At 43.6% G+C, this 15,563-nt stretch overlaps 2 protein-coding genes across 3 annotated transcripts in view; one reads left to right on the top strand and one right to left on the bottom strand.

Annotated features, from left to right (window-relative positions):
* Positions 1 to 3,033, top strand: part of NPTN (neuroplastin) — a 47,085-nt gene extending 44,052 nt beyond the window's left edge. For both annotated transcript variants that reach the window (XM_075273715.1, XM_075273714.1), the window contains exon 9: positions 1,660 to 3,033. The gene's annotated coding sequence lies outside the window, so the exon portion shown is untranslated. The remainder of the gene's footprint in view (positions 1 to 1,659) is intronic.
* Positions 2,993 to 15,563, bottom strand: part of REC114 (REC114 meiotic recombination protein) — a 104,258-nt gene continuing 91,687 nt past the window's right edge. The window contains exon 7 of the mRNA XM_075275849.1: positions 2,993 to 3,221. Coding sequence (XP_075131950.1) covers positions 3,054 to 3,221 — 168 coding nt within the window. The 3' untranslated portion in view covers positions 2,993 to 3,053. The remainder of the gene's footprint in view (positions 3,222 to 15,563) is intronic.

Genomic DNA, 15,563 nt, shown 5'->3' on the forward strand with positions numbered 1-15,563 from the left:
AAATTGTCACACCTGGCATTTTTACATCACCCTCACCATTTTCTGAAAAGGGGACAGGGTGGAGCCCCATAAGATTTCTATCAAGTACATCAGTTTTTTTGGTGTAAGTGATGACTACAACGAGCTGGCATAGGTTTCAGACTAGGTGCATGGGATATTCTAAAGAAAAAAAACCTAGAAGACTAACTGGAGGAAAAGACCATATGGTCAGTCTAGTCTGCGCTTATATTGTTACCATTATTACCACAAAGGTTTATCTCAGGTGTGTACTTAAATTCACTTACTGTAGGTTTCCCAACCACATCCACAAGTTTGTTCCAAGCCTCAACTACTCTTGTGAAGAAATATTTCCTGACATTGTTTCTTCTCTTACCACCCACTAATTTCAGATTGTGCCCCCTTGTTATGTTTAGTTTTTTTCATTAAAAACATTTTCCTCCTGAACCTTATTGATATCTTTTAATATATTATTTCAAGGTTTCAGTCTTGTTTCCATTCTTTCCTCAAGGCTATACAGATTAAAGGGGTTGCCCCCTTTCAGACTAATATTGAGAGATAAAAATTGTTTTGTATAATGAAAGGTTGTACAGTTTTCCAATATTGTTTCTGTATCATCTCCTCTTGGTTTTCTAGATCTCTACATTGATGCTTACTGCAAGAGGTCCATTGTCATGTAATGGACACCCAGGGTCACCAGGTTGATGTCTGATTACTGTACTCTGACTATAACAAGCTGTGCACCTGAGTGTTCATCACATGACCATGGTCTGTATCCACTTGGGAGTAAGCAGAATGAATCACAACAAGTAGAGATCTAGAAAACTGAGGGATGGATATAAAAAGTGTATTGGAAAATTGTAAAACTTATTACCCCAGCAGATCACTCTTAAAATGGGTGCTACGGAAACTTACCAGGTGCCAGGCGATTCCCTTATAAAACGCAGCATTGGAGCATCAGCTGACAGCCTCAGAACTGTGCAGTACAAAAATCTCTTTAATTCATTTGTATATCTGTTTATATTTTTAAATGCAGGCAGTATATGTGCTCAGAACATTTTGTACCCCCTCTCCCCCGCCACACACACACACACACACACACACACACACCTACCTACCTCTTTCCAGTGATCCGCTCCTGTGTAAACAGTATAATGCAACCTGTCTCCCTCCACTTGTTCCCAGATTGTTGCAGCAGGACTGCACAGAGTTTCAGACTTCACTAGTAGTATTCTAAATGTTTGAGCAGAAAGTTGAAGGCTTCACCATTGTATTCAACCGAAGGTGCAGAATTGACATTGACACATGTGGCCATCATCTTCATGCAGTTGGGTGGTATGGCTATTTTCAAATAGCGTCAAAACTATTAAGTCTTAGCACTCTTTGCAAAGTCTTATTTCCATTGATGACCATTTTGGGTGCCATCTGAAGAACTCATACAGCTGGCAATGCTTTTAAACACACCCTAAGTATTTCTCTTCTTTTTGAAAATATATTGGCAGTGAACACATGGCTTTCATCTTTCATGCACTATCATATTTGGCATAGATAGGTAGTCCAAAGTCTGGTAATTGTGTATTCTTCTACCTAACCTGATGCTATGTAATTCAAATTCAAGGTTTCACTTTGTTTTTTTTATAACTTTTTTTATTTTCTTTTTAGAGCTTTGTGGATTTGACCAGGCAACAAATTATCCTTCTAAAGAGCTGACATTATGAAGTCGATCTTCAGGCGATCTTTAGATGATCTTCAGACTTCTTCAATATTCCTTTTTTTGTGTGTTAATTTTTTTTTTTTCATGTGACTGAGGGTACAAAACTATTTTTTTAAAGCATGCCTTATATAGCCTCCATGGAGACTAAAAACTGATTGGGTATTAAGGAGCTTCGAAAATAGAGTGCATATGCAGCTTTGTGTGCTGTGGCTTTTTTTTTTTTTTTTTTTAATTATGTTGTTAAATATATATATACATATATAAATATAGAAAATGTAAGCCTTCCAAAGGGATAGTAAAGGTCTGGAAAGCAGGTTTATTTTATTTTTTTGTTCTTTCCCTTTTTTGTATATTTGGCATGTATTTTAAATCTGTTTATTGAGCAGGGCACATCCCTAGTAACAAAATTATCATATTTTTTTTTTATAGCTGAGTATTGGACAGCTGTAAATGTCACATAGCTGCCATGCGACAGACAGTCAAATGAAGTGTCATTTTTGTGACCCTAAATATAATATATACTCCTATAGGAACAAGAAATAACACATGTTGCTTAAAGTGCTCATCATTTTGTAAGATACAAGGTTGTGTCCTGGGACCTAATGCTTGCTAATTTTTTTATACATAATATAAACTTTCTTCACTGTGTTTTGTACTGGATCGTCATGCTTTTCTTCATGTCCAGTACTTTCTACTGAGGAAGGCTCAAAAGCAAAATTCTCAAAAGGCATGTTTTGCTGTGTAGTTACCAAGTATCAATATTGATTTTTCTCCAGGAAGTGAAGTATCTAATGTAAATGTAATAAGCAACCATTCAAAAAAGTCCTTTAGGTTTAGAGTAACATGGGGACAAATTGTCTGATTTTGTTACTGCAAATAGTTAAAAAGCCCAGCTACAAGAGATAATATTATAATTGGATATATATACATATATTATATATCTGTAATAGATGGGATGCTTTATAAGTGAATGAACACTGGTTTAATCATGTATATTGTTAACGCCTTTTGCACTGTTACGTCAAAATGTAAATTCATGCAGGCAAACTTTTTATAAGTTATATACATTTTTTTTCTTTGAAAGTTTGTTTTAATTTTGGTTCTTTTAACAGATTTTACATTTTGTTCTTTAAAGCATGGTTCTATTCTATGCAACTAGATGTAAATGTGTCAGTATATCAAAACTGTAATATCTTTTACTGGGCGGAGGGCTGGGGGATGTTCTAGTTGCATGAGCCCATGGATTGTGCAAATGAAGTGTAATAATGTGTGTGGCATATACACTTGTTGATAAAATATAAACAAACTAAAACAGGAATGTATTCTGGTGCAAAGCATTTTTTTAAGGACTTTTTGTAAGTGCGTATAACTCTTTTTCCACTGCTTGAACAAACCCTGGAAAGTTCTGGTCCAAGAGACATAATTTAAGAAAAGTACGAAGCTCCTCCTTTAAGGGAGGGAATGGACTGCTTGTGTCAACAGCATTTACTTGCTTTCTTATCACCATGCCCTGTAAATTTAAAAACCAAAAAAAAGTTAATTACTTTTGCACAGTGATTATATGTAAAGCATTTTCCCATCCTTAGAATGAAGAATAATAACTGTTTGTCAGTATGCAGCCACATTGAAGTAAGGCTTTTTTCACATCTGTGTCAACAGTCTCAGTCGCTGATTTCACTGAAAATGGGCAAAGAGAAAAGTCCTGCACAAAGGACTTTTCTCTCTGCCTGTTTCAGTATAAAAACGGCAGAACCTTTACAAACATCAGGCGGATCTGCGGGTGTTTGCGGGTAACTGCTGTTTTTGTGGACGGACTGTCGGGTTACCTAGCGCATCTGAACCACTGAAAGCACATCCATTTACTTTGCTTTATTTACTTATTTTCCCTACCCCACTCATTCACAGTAGATCAGTCATCCACCAACATTACATGTAACTTTACACTTTATATTCTGACTGGCTATCTTACCACTGAATATTGTCACTAAGGGGGCATTCACACGGAGTAACGCCGGGCGTGTATCACAGCCGTACACGCCGGCGTTACGGCAGACTGCCGAACACTTCCCATTCAATTCAATGGGAGCGCTCGTAACAGCGGCGTTTACGAGCACTCTCATTGAAGTGAATGGGAAGTGTTCGGCAGTCTGCCGTAACGCCGGCGTGTACGGCTGTGATACACGCCCGGCGTTACTCCGTGTGAATGCTCCCTAATACTGTTTTGTGTGTGTGTTATATTGCTTTAGGAGAACTGCTGCAAAAATAATGCTGGATTGTACTGTATTATATCTAAATCACGACTATTTGTATTTCTGCTAGAATTTCTGCTACTCCCCAATGTATCTTACAGTTTTCTGTATATATAATGTTCCGCAGTCCTCCCCACACAGTATAATGCTCCATAGTGGCCACACACCTTATAAAATTCTCCTCATTCCCTCCAGTGTATAATGCTCCACAGTAAAAGCTTTATTAGTAGAGATGGGCAAAGCCCTAAGAGACATTTTGATGTGAGGTTTGCCCTTCCCAGGTTAATTTCAGTGAAATATTGTGCTCTGGGGTCTCTTCAGGTTCCAGAGTATAATAAGTGGAGGCCTAGGGGAGGTGAGTAAAAATAACAAACATATATACTCACCTTGCTCCACCTCTCCTGGGCATCTTCGCTGAGTCCAACAGCATCCTCTTCAGGCCTCTTGCTGACATTGCAAATTCACTGCTGAGGCCCTGTTGGCCTGTAAATGGGCTTCACTGGTTACATTGAAACTATGACTTACTCACTCAAAGCTATGCTGGGTTGGGGGGATATCGTCACTCCATAGGGAGAGACCACCATTAAGTGTGTGGAGTCTTAAGCCATGAGCGCTCCACTGTGCAAAGGAACATGGGAAGAATATGCAAATCTGACTTCCATGATGTAATTAGGAAGTCAGTGCCTCAGTCATTCACACCAATAGAGGGAGCTCACTGAGAATGTGCAAGTCTATCTTCTATGATGTAATTAGTAGAGATGAGCGAGTACTGTTCAGATCAGCCAATCCGAACAGCACGCAGGCATTGAAATGAATGGAAGCACCTGGTACTTCCGCTTTGACGCCAGCCGGCCACTTAACCCCCCGCGTGCCGGCTACGTCCATTCATTTCAATGCGTGCGTGCTGTTTGGATCGGCTGATCCGAACAGTACTCGCTCATCTCTAGTAATTAGGAAGACAGAGCCTCAGTCAAGCAAACCAATAGAGGGCCCTCCTATTAACATCATGCCGACCTTCTCAGAGGCCTTTGTTTGCAATGATGTTGGGATTATACCAGGTAGTTCCTCAGCCAAGGATAGTGGTTTCGATGTTCTTGCATCTTGTCAGCTTGGCACAGAGAGGACTGACCTGGCAGAGGTGAGAGGCTTCTAGACAGGGTTAGGGGGGATATCATCACTCCACATCACAAAATAGGTGAGTTGCACGGTAACACAAAACACAGTACTGTATTATAATTACAGTATTCCTGGTTACAGCTCCACATGCTATGTAACTCAGTTTTCTCAGAACCCTGAAAGGCAAATCATATGGAACAAGGAGGGAAACTTATTTAAAGGGAGTCTCTTATTGGCTCTAGTGATTTTTAACTAGGCATATATTTGCATAGCCTTTAGAAAGGCTATTCCAGACATACCTTTTATTCAGTAATCCTCCCAGCAGGGAAGGCTGATTATGATGATAACTCTTCAGCCTTCCCTGTTCTCACCTTCCCCTGTTAACACACATCACACAATGCACAGAGAGCATCACAGACACTTCCAGGTGCACTGTGGAGGCTAATTGGCATATCAGTAAAAGTGAGCCAATTCAAAAACGGCTGAGATGATTACTGAATAAAAGGTATGTCAGGAATAGCCTTTCTAAAGACTATGCAAATACATGCTTAGTTAAAAATCACTAGAGCCAATGAGATACTCCCTTTTAAATATAGTATTTTACAGTCCTGCATACAGATTCTATCTCCTGTTTAAATCCATAACAGACCAAGATGAAAGAAGACTTCTGTCTTGCTTATTGAAATTAATGGATGACTGATGCAAGCAATATCATCCCACCCAGAAAACTGACAGATATTGTTGAATCTGCGCAATTGTCTTGGATTAAAGCCAAACCAGAACAAAACCCCTTAAAAGGGGTTGTCTGGAATACATTGATCTTTTTAAGCTATATACCCAACTACTACTGTTCCCTGTCCCCACCTACCCCAGGGACATTTTTTTCCAGTGATTTTAAGTTTCGGAACATCACCTATATTAACCCACCACGTCATACTTGCCTGTCTACCGGTCCGATCCTTTGGGCACAGAATGTCACTTCGTCTGGGCTTCACCTCCTCTTCTTGAAATCTGCCAACACCTGTGCATAGAGTGCCAGCATGCACAGTAGTGGGCAGGCTAACTAGTCAAATAGATAGGGGGAGGGAATGAGAGAAGGAATTGGTGTGAGTGAAGCCCAAGGCATCATGGTAGGTTTAAGAAAATGGAACAGGAAGATGCCCATGTAAACAAATGCAGAAAATGACAGGAGTTTACAGAGATACGCAGAAATCACTCAAAACACTGCTAAAGGTATTTGGGTGCACTTATTAACCTATTAATAGCACTTACAGACCTTTTTGGAAAAAAAAATTTGCCCAGAAAACCCCTTTAAGGTTGAGGCCTCACTTTGCTGAAACACAAAAAAATGAAGGTGACATTTTTCACACCTCTCAAGAACTTTATCTATGGGTATTGGGAACATTTTGATGCCACAGGTGTGTCACTGAATTTATTTAAATAGGGCTTCGAAAAAAAAAATATTTTTTTCCCCCCATAACAACATGTTGTGATAGGTAAAATATTTTCATTTTCACAAGGAATAACCATGGAAATAAGGGGGCGTTCACACTACTGTCAGTGTCCGCTGCTAATGTCCGTTCAAAATCTTGCACGGACATTGGACCGGATTTTGAACCAGAATTTGCCTCAGAATGACTTCAATGGGAGCCGTTCACTTCCTTTTTCCTGTGAGCGGTTTCTTCCCGCTTCCAAAAAATAGAAGCAAGCTGCCCTTTCTTGCCGTGGATTCTGGCGTGACACTTCCTTACGACTAGGCTCATTCATTTGGGCCTAATCTGGAGCAGAATGCCACGACAATCGTGGCTAGCCGCAGGAGACGTTTTTTGGACTGGATTCTGAGGCGGATTCCTGCGCCAAATCTGGTCTAAAAAACCCTGTGTGAACTTACCCTGTTTAACACCTTCACTCATTCTCACGTGCATATAATAGAGACAGTTAAGAAAGACCTTTCACCACCTCCAAGTCCAGCTGTTTACATCAATTAATAGCTACTGATCCACTGATTGTAGCACAGTTGGAGATTTCTCTTTAGCCCCCACCATTCCTGAGCAATCACTGCAGTTAATTTTGGTGCTTCATATGCTATTTAGACTCTGTACTGTCCTGCGGGTGGTGTGATTATGAGCTCTGACATTGGCTGCCTCTGAATGGAGCTCTGAGTCATGTACTTGTGACATAACAGAGTCTAAATGGCACATCAAGCACCAAAGCTAACTGCATCTGCTGCTTGGGAACAGTGAAAACTCCATCTGTTCTGGAATCGGTAGAACGGCAACTATTAAAACATGCTAAGAACTTGAATTGATGGAGGTGGTAAAAGGTCCTCTTTTAGGCTGAGATCCCACATTGCACAAAAGCAGCTTTTTTGTTGCAGATTTTGCTGTGATTTTTTGAGCCAAAGCTAGAAGTGGAAAGTAATCGTTGGTTATGTATGATAACCTGTTTCCCTTAGTCCAAACAGCAGCACAACAGATAGGGTATTCCTTCCCCTGTGTGCGGTTTAGGACAGGTAGAATTTTAATAAAATTAATGCAGCAAATTAACCCCCCCCTATAAGAAGGTAAGAGGAACCTCCTCCCTTTGTGTTAGTTATAAAGTAAAATAATAATACCGTATATACTCGAGTATAAGCCGACCCGAATATAAACCAAGGGCCCTAATTTTACCACAAAAAACTGGGAAAACTTATTGACTCGAGTATAAGCCTAGGGGGGAAATGCAGCAGCTACTGGAAAATTTCAAAAATTAAAATGGTCAGTTTTTGGGTGCAGTAGTTGCTGGGTGCGGGGAATGGGGAGGGGGTGTTTTGGTTGTCTGCCTGCCCCTTCCCTGAGCTTGAGGACTGTTTTTTTTTTTCCCCCACTTGGAACTCAGCCTTGCTGAATATAGGGTATCTACAGTGCTCCTATTAACCCCTTCCGACGGAACAGGAGCACTGCAGATACCCTATATTAAGTAGACCGGGCACTGTCAGACACAGGGATAGCTAATGTGTATGTGTTTCACAGTCATTTTCAACTTTTGTATGTATGCTAGGGAAAGGAATGATTTAGAACTTCTATTTAATTTTTTTTTTTTAATTTTTTTTTTTTTTTTGCACTATTTTATGGGAGATTCTATACATTGATATTGTGGCTGGTCATAGACACCCCCCCCCCCCCCTCCAAAATAATTTTTTTTTATTTATTTTTTTCTGACTCGAGTATAAGCCGAGGGGGGCTTTTTCAGCCCAAAAACTGGGCTGAAAAATTCGGCTTATACTCGAGTATATACGGTAATAGGGAGGGAGTCATGTGCTGCTTTTTGGACTAAAGGAGACTGTTTATCATACATAACCAACGATTCCCCCACGTCCAAACCACAGAACAACAGATGGGGATGTAGCAAGATAACCCCTAGGGAGGACCCCCTCGGCATACAGATAAGACAGCTTGGCCGAAGGCAGTAGCCTCTGACCCTTGAAGGTCTAAATGATAATGCTTAATAGGGATGAGCGAACACTACGGAAGCTTTTAACGGGAGCTTTCAGTTGAGAGAGTTATGCCATGATGAAGGATCTAATCCGAAACGCGTAGGCTTTTTTTCATCTACGATACGCCAAGTCTCCTGGTGCGGTCACTTCATGCATAATGACTGAAGTTTTTTAAGAATGATACAATAAAGTTGGAAGTTTTTTATACTATATCCGGAGATTGCTGGAGTTTTCTTCATATTTTGGTTCGAGTTGCCGAGTGGAGTCCATCGGTATCCATGCATTCCGGACTATGAAATTCAAATGACAAGTGGGTGAGCCGGCTATCTGTATATTTTATTTATGAGCGAACAGCACGCTCACAGCACGCTCCCATAGAAATGAATGGAAGCAGCTGGCACACGGGGGGGGGGGGGGGGGTTAAGCGACCGGCCGCCGGCAAAGCGTACGTGCCAGGTGCTTCCATTCATTTCTATGGGAGAGTGTTCGCTCATCTCTAATGCTTAATAAAAGTGGATTGAGACTGCCAGGTAGCAGCAGAACAGATATGTTCTAAGGAGACTGAATGCTTTTCCGCCCAGGAGGTAGACATTGCTCTAGTAGAGTGTGCTTTAACAAAATCCGGGGGAGTAAGCCCCTGATAGACTAAAGAGAGCCTTATCGCCTCCTTAATCCACCTGGCTAATGGGGTTTTTGAAACTTTAAACCCCTTGGATCGCCCTACAAAGGAAACTAACAAGTTTTCCTCCTTCCTAAAATCCCTAGTACGCTGTAGGTAAATACGTAGAATCTTACTATATCCAGGGAGAGCCTCCAATATATCCCCCTCTTTGGCCAAAACGGTATGTTTGCTATTACTGACGCCTGCTCCTGTCTGACTTTCATCAATACCCTGAGTATCATGCAAAGTGGAGGGAAGATGTATGCCAGCCTGAACCTCCATGGAATCGACAGGGCGTCTACTGCTAAGGGCTCGTCCTCCAGATAGAGGGAACAAAATTTCTCCACCTTGGCGGTGTACTTGGTGGCCATCAGATCCACCTCTGGAACTCCCCACATCTCGTTAATTTTATGAAAAATCGCTTTGTTCAGAGACCACTCGCCTGACACAGTCAGACCCCGACTTAACTGGTCTGCCAGCACATTCATGGACCCTTTGATGTGAGCCGCCATGAGATGTGTGCGATTCTTTTCTGCCCAGGAGAAAATGAGATCTGTTTCCCTCAGAAGAGCAGGGGAACGGGTACCTCCCTTCTTGTTCAGGTAGAAGACTGCAGTTAGGTTGTCCAAGCGTACTTTCACTGCCATGCCCCAAAGTAAGGGGGCAAAATGTAGAAGCGCCAGATAGATGGCTCTAATCTTGCACCAATTGGATGATTTGGTTTTCTCCAACCAATTTCATGTCCGTCTTGCGTTCATCTCGTCTAGATGGACTCCCTAACTGATAAGAAATGTATCCGTAGTCAACAGGGTCCAGACTGGCTGGACCATGGACCTTCCGTCTTTTAGATGGAACCACCACCTGAGTGACAGATGGGCATTGAGGGATAGGTGGATCAGTGAATCCAGACCCAGAGGGCTGCGGTTACACAACTTGAGAACCTCGCTCTGGAGAGGACGTTTGTGCCAAAGTGCCTAAGGGACTGCATCCGCAGACACTGACATGAGACCAAGGACTTTCATGGTCGTTCGGATTGATACCCGGCGCATCTGATAGAGATAGTTGACAGCCTACCTGATCTTCTCCTTCCTCTGAGGAGGAAGAGACACTGTCATCTGGATGGAGTCTAGAATGCACCCTAGGAAGGACTTCCTTGTGGAGGGTACAACGTCTGACTTGTCCCAGTTGATTATCCACCCAAGGCTCTGGAGGAAGGAGGTGGTCACTTGAAGTTGATTTCTTAGCAGCTCCTTTGAGTGAGCTTTCAACAGCCAATCTTCCAGATATGGAACTATAAATAACCCCTGGAGCCTGAGACAAGCAGCAATGGGTGCTATGACTTTTGTGAAGACATAAGGTGCTGACGTGATGCCGAATGGCAGGGCCGCAAACTGAAGATGACGTAATTGGCCGTCTAATAGCACGGCTATTCTCAGATTTTTCCTGTGGGGAGGAAAAATAGGGATATGGAGATGGGCATCTTTGAGATCCAAAGTGGCGAGAATGTCGCCAGGTTGCAGAAAGGCGACTACTGATTTTAAAGTTTCCATGCGGAAATGCAGCTTGCGGATGAAATGGTTCAGGTACCTGAGGTCGATTATCATCCTCCAGCCCCCTGATGCTTTTGGCACCAGGAAGACTGAAGAATACACGCCTGCGCCTCTCTCGTCCAGAGGTACTGGTTCCAGAGCCACTTCGTCCAGATATTCTTGGATCATACCTTCCAGGCATGCTTGTTTTTGATTAGAGAAAGAACGGGTTACGATATATCTGGCGCAAGGAGGAGACACGAAATCTTTGCGGTATCCGTGTTGAATTAGTTGGAAGACCCAAGGGTCATGGATGTTTTGGCGCCAGGCTGGAAAGAATTTTTTTAGGCGACCTCCAACACGTGGAGAGCTCTCCATGGGAGGGGTACAATAATTGTCAAAAAAAAGACTTTTTTGGTTCCTCCTTGGAGAAACGATGGTCAGATCCTCTGGACTGGAACCCAGACCTTCTAGTATACTGTGGCCTGGCTGAAGACTGGCGCTGGGAACCTTTGCCACGAGATGATGTTCCAGGTCTGCCTCTGTAGGACTGAGGAAGGGGCTTCCCTTTACTATCTGCGAGTCCTTCCATGATTTCATCCAACTGTTTGCCAAACAGTCTGCCAGGTTCGAATGGAAGACCACAGATATTGTACTTGGAGGCGTTGTCTGCCTTCCATAGTTTGAGCCAAAGAGGCCTTCTGGCGGCAGCTGATAAGGCCATACTCTTGGCGACCGCTTTCACCTGGTATTTGGAAGCTTCAGACAAAAAAATTGGTAGCCAAAAACAGGGATGAGAAGGATGCCAGCAGATCATCACGAGGGACTCCATCATCAATGTCCCGCTGTAATCTTGCCAGGTCTGACCGTAGTTTGTTAGAGACTTCAGAGCAGGCTACACCAATGGAGGCCTGAGAGGCAGCTGCAGAGTTAATAAGTCTTAAGACACATTCTGCATGTCTATCCATGGTTTCTTGAAAATTAGACCTATCTTCAGATGGAACAACAGTACGCCTGGAAAGTTTGTTCACTTTCCTCTAAGGGAAACATTAATTAAAAATTTTTAGATTGAAAAAAACGCCTTGTTCGGACGCTTCTATTCGACTTCCATGGCTTTGGCCAGGGCTGGATCCACTTGGAAGGCCCTAGGCCTTCTATAGGTGGAATCTGAGGCTTCCCCATTGTCAACATCACACCCGCCTGGACTTCAGTAATTTCAAAATTTTTTCCACAGGAAATACTGTTTTAGGAGTAACAGAATCTTCATCAGAAGAAATTTCCACGGTGTTGGAACCTTCCTCAGAAGGATAGGCTAATAGCCGGTGACTCCCTACGGGGTCTTTTAGTGGAGTGGGAAAGGGAGTCCTTCATTTCACGCATGGAGTCTGTCACAAACAGTTTAACCCATGCGACCATATCACGAAAGGCGGGTTCCTCAGGAGGAGGGGACCGACACTGACGGCATCTGTTGAATTCGTAAACGTCAGAAAGCAGAATGTTGCAATCCCTGCAGGTGAGGTACCTGCGTTTGGATGACCCTTTCCATCTTGAAGCTTCGTCCCCTTTGGGAGAAAAGGAAGACATCTGCAAAAAAATAAAATACTAAGTATTTAAAGAAACAGACACCATAGCCTAGCTAGGGTTAAAACAGTATTGTGGTGAATCACAATGCAGCTTTTAGCAGATAAGGGAACACACAAAGTGCTGCAGAGCTTGGTCCTAACAACAGAACAAACACCAGATCTGACAAGGTTTATATAGGACCAAAATGGGAAGGGGAGGGACTACTGTCTCCTCCCCAAGAAGAAAATATGTTATTGTCCTGGATCAAAACCAGGAAAAAACTTTTTTTTTTTCTTTTCTCCCCTCTATCCTCTCCCAGCAGGGAGACCGGAGGGTAAGCGGCCAGGCAAAGACACTCCGCGGAAGACAGGGGAGGGTGCCACCAAGCAGCAATCATAGCTGTGTATACAGCCGGCACTCCAGCTACAGAGTCTATGCGCATGCGCAGAGAGAGGCGCCGGCACAAGAAGAAGCCACACAGCTGGAACGCCGGAAGCTTGCAGACTGGACACAGCGGCAACAGGAGCAGGGAACAGGTAGGACTGCTCCCCACAACATACACAGACAAGGAAAAAGAGGATAAGGAGGTAAGAGAAATCTCCTTCCACCTGTCCTGCACACAGGACAGAAAAAAACACAAGGGGAGGAGGTTCCTCTTACCTTCTTATGGGGATGGGGTTAATTTGCTACATTAATTTAATTAAAATTCCACCTGTCCTAAACCGCACACAGGGGCAGGAATACCCCATCTGTTGTGCTGCGGTTTGAACGTGGGGGGGAAATGCTTCCTGAATGTTTCCCATTCATATTGTAGCCACTCTTGGCTTTAGCTAAAAAAAAAAAAAAAATGCTTTTCCACAAAATGGGGCCTTAGCCTAAATATTTCTTTCCTGAAAAATTCCTAGTAGCATATGCATGGCCTGTTAAGAATGTAGACACTGTAAGGTGGCTGCAAAGGCTGTTTCTGATCTACAACAGTTACAGCATAAGTACTACTAGTTGCTTGTGGAGATTCCTTCCAAAAAATGGTTACATGTACTGTATAGACTAAAAACATGCAATCTGACTAAGCCCTCTTCTGCTACACTTCCTGGCTCGCATGCATTATCATTAAAGAGGGAGACAGAAAAAAATTGTCCAATTCACTAGAGAATAGAGATGAGCGAACACTGTTCGGATCAGCCGATCCGAACAGCACGCTCCCACAGAAATGAATGGAAGCACCTGGCACGTACGCTTTGCCGGCGGCTGGTCGCTTAACCCCCCGCGTGCCGGCCACTTCCATTCATTTCTATGGGAGCGTGCTGTGAGCGTGCTGTTCGGAACGGCTGTTCCGAACAGTGTTCGCTCATCTCTACTAAAGAACAATACACTGCATTTTTGGAAATCGCAGCATGTCAATTATACCTTTAGAAACGTTGGCAGTTTCCCTATAGGTATAATGGAAACAGAAAGTCCACAGAAGAAACCTCTGCAGACTTTCTATGAAAAGTGCTGCAGGAAAAATCATGATGCGTTGCTGCGGTTCCTCTACAGCGCTTTGTTGCTGCAACTCACTACTTGGGACCTTAACCTTAAAGCTAGACAGTCCTAAACTGCACCAGGTTTATGAGCGTGTCTAATAGAAATGAGCGAACAGTGAAATGTTCGAAGTTCGATTCGAGTAGCCGCTCAATACTCGACTGTTTGATCGAACCCCATTATAGTCTATGGGGAAAAATACTCGTTTAGGGGGAAACTAATGTTCGACTCAGGAAGGTCACCAAGTCCACTATGACACCTCAGCAAATGATGCCAACACCTCTGGAATACAACTGGGACAGCAGGGGAAGCATGCCTAGGGGCATCTAATAAGCTCAAGTCACAGTTTTACCCCACCCTCACAGCCTATCAACTACACACTTTCCACACTCTTTCCACTGTGAAAGTGGGAAAATACCTGGAAACCTTTTTTCCTCCCCAATTGGATGGACAGAAACCCAAATTTTACTCTAATGAAACATTACCAAGCACCCCTTTAAATCACATTGCCCAGAACAACCACAGATGGAATAGGCAATGGGAAATCCAACAGTACCCACCCTTAACTGTCATTGTGGATGTGTCTGTGGTGATGTGGTAAGACCTTCCAAAATTCACTTTCCTGGCCCTTAACGTGAGCCCTTCCAAATTAAGTTAGAGGCCCACAAGCTGAGTTACCAGCAGAGATTGAGGCCCTTTAGGTGACTTCAGCCTCTTACCAGCAGAGATTGAGGCCCTTTACGTGACTTCAGCCTCTTACCAGCAGAGATTGAGGCCCTTTACGTGACTTCAGTCTCTTACCAGCAGAGGTTGAGGCCCTTTCACTTAGTTGAGCCTTGCACCAGCAGTGTTTTTGGCCATTGGGGTTAGTTGAGCCTTGCACCAGCAGTGTTTTTGGCCCTTGGAGTGAGTTGAGCATCTAACCAGCAGAGTTTGGTGAAATCAGGGTGGATTCAGCCTCTAACCAGCAGAGTTTGGGGAAATCAAGTTGGATTCAGCCTCTAATCAGCAGAGTTAGGTGAAATCAGGGTGGTTTCAAACTCTAACCAGCAGAGTTTGGGGAAATCAGGGTGGATTCAGCCTCTAACCAGCAGAGTTTGGGGAAATCAGGGTGGATTCAGCCTCTAACCAGCAGAGTTTAGGGAAATCAGGGTGGATTCAGCGTCCAAACAGCAGAGTTTGGGGAAATCAGGGTGGATTCAGCCTAGAAGGATCAGAATTGTGCAACGCAGATGGTGGAGGAATATGAGGAGGAATTGTAGAGGTTGAGCGCAGACATAACAATTCATGTTGGGGTGCTTGACCCTGGTGGGCATGAAAATGATGGGTCTATCCACTGGCTGTTCATTTTGATGAAAGTCAGCCGGTCGGCACTCTCAGCTGACAGCCGGCTGCGCTTATCCGTGATGATACCACCGGCTGCGCTGAAAACCCTTTCAGATAGCACGCTGGCGGCAGGACAGGACAGCACCTCCAAGGTGTGTAGGGCAAGTTCAAGCCACAAGTCCAACTTCGACAACCAATACGTGTAGGGCGCAGAGGGATCGGAGAGGACAGGTCTGTGGCCGGACAGGTATTCCTGCAACATGCGCCTATACTTTTCCCGCCTGGTGACACTAGATCCCTCAGTGGCGGGAGTTTGCCGAGGGGGTGCCATTAACGTGTCCCAGAGCTTAGACGGTGTACTCCTTGTGGGAGTGGACTGGACGGCACTTGTTCGCCTCATGGAGGAACTGTC

The sequence above is a fragment of the Leptodactylus fuscus genome, chromosome 5, assembly GCF_031893055.1.
Source record: "Leptodactylus fuscus isolate aLepFus1 chromosome 5, aLepFus1.hap2, whole genome shotgun sequence".
Classification (NCBI taxonomy): domain Eukaryota; kingdom Metazoa; phylum Chordata; class Amphibia; order Anura; family Leptodactylidae; genus Leptodactylus; species Leptodactylus fuscus.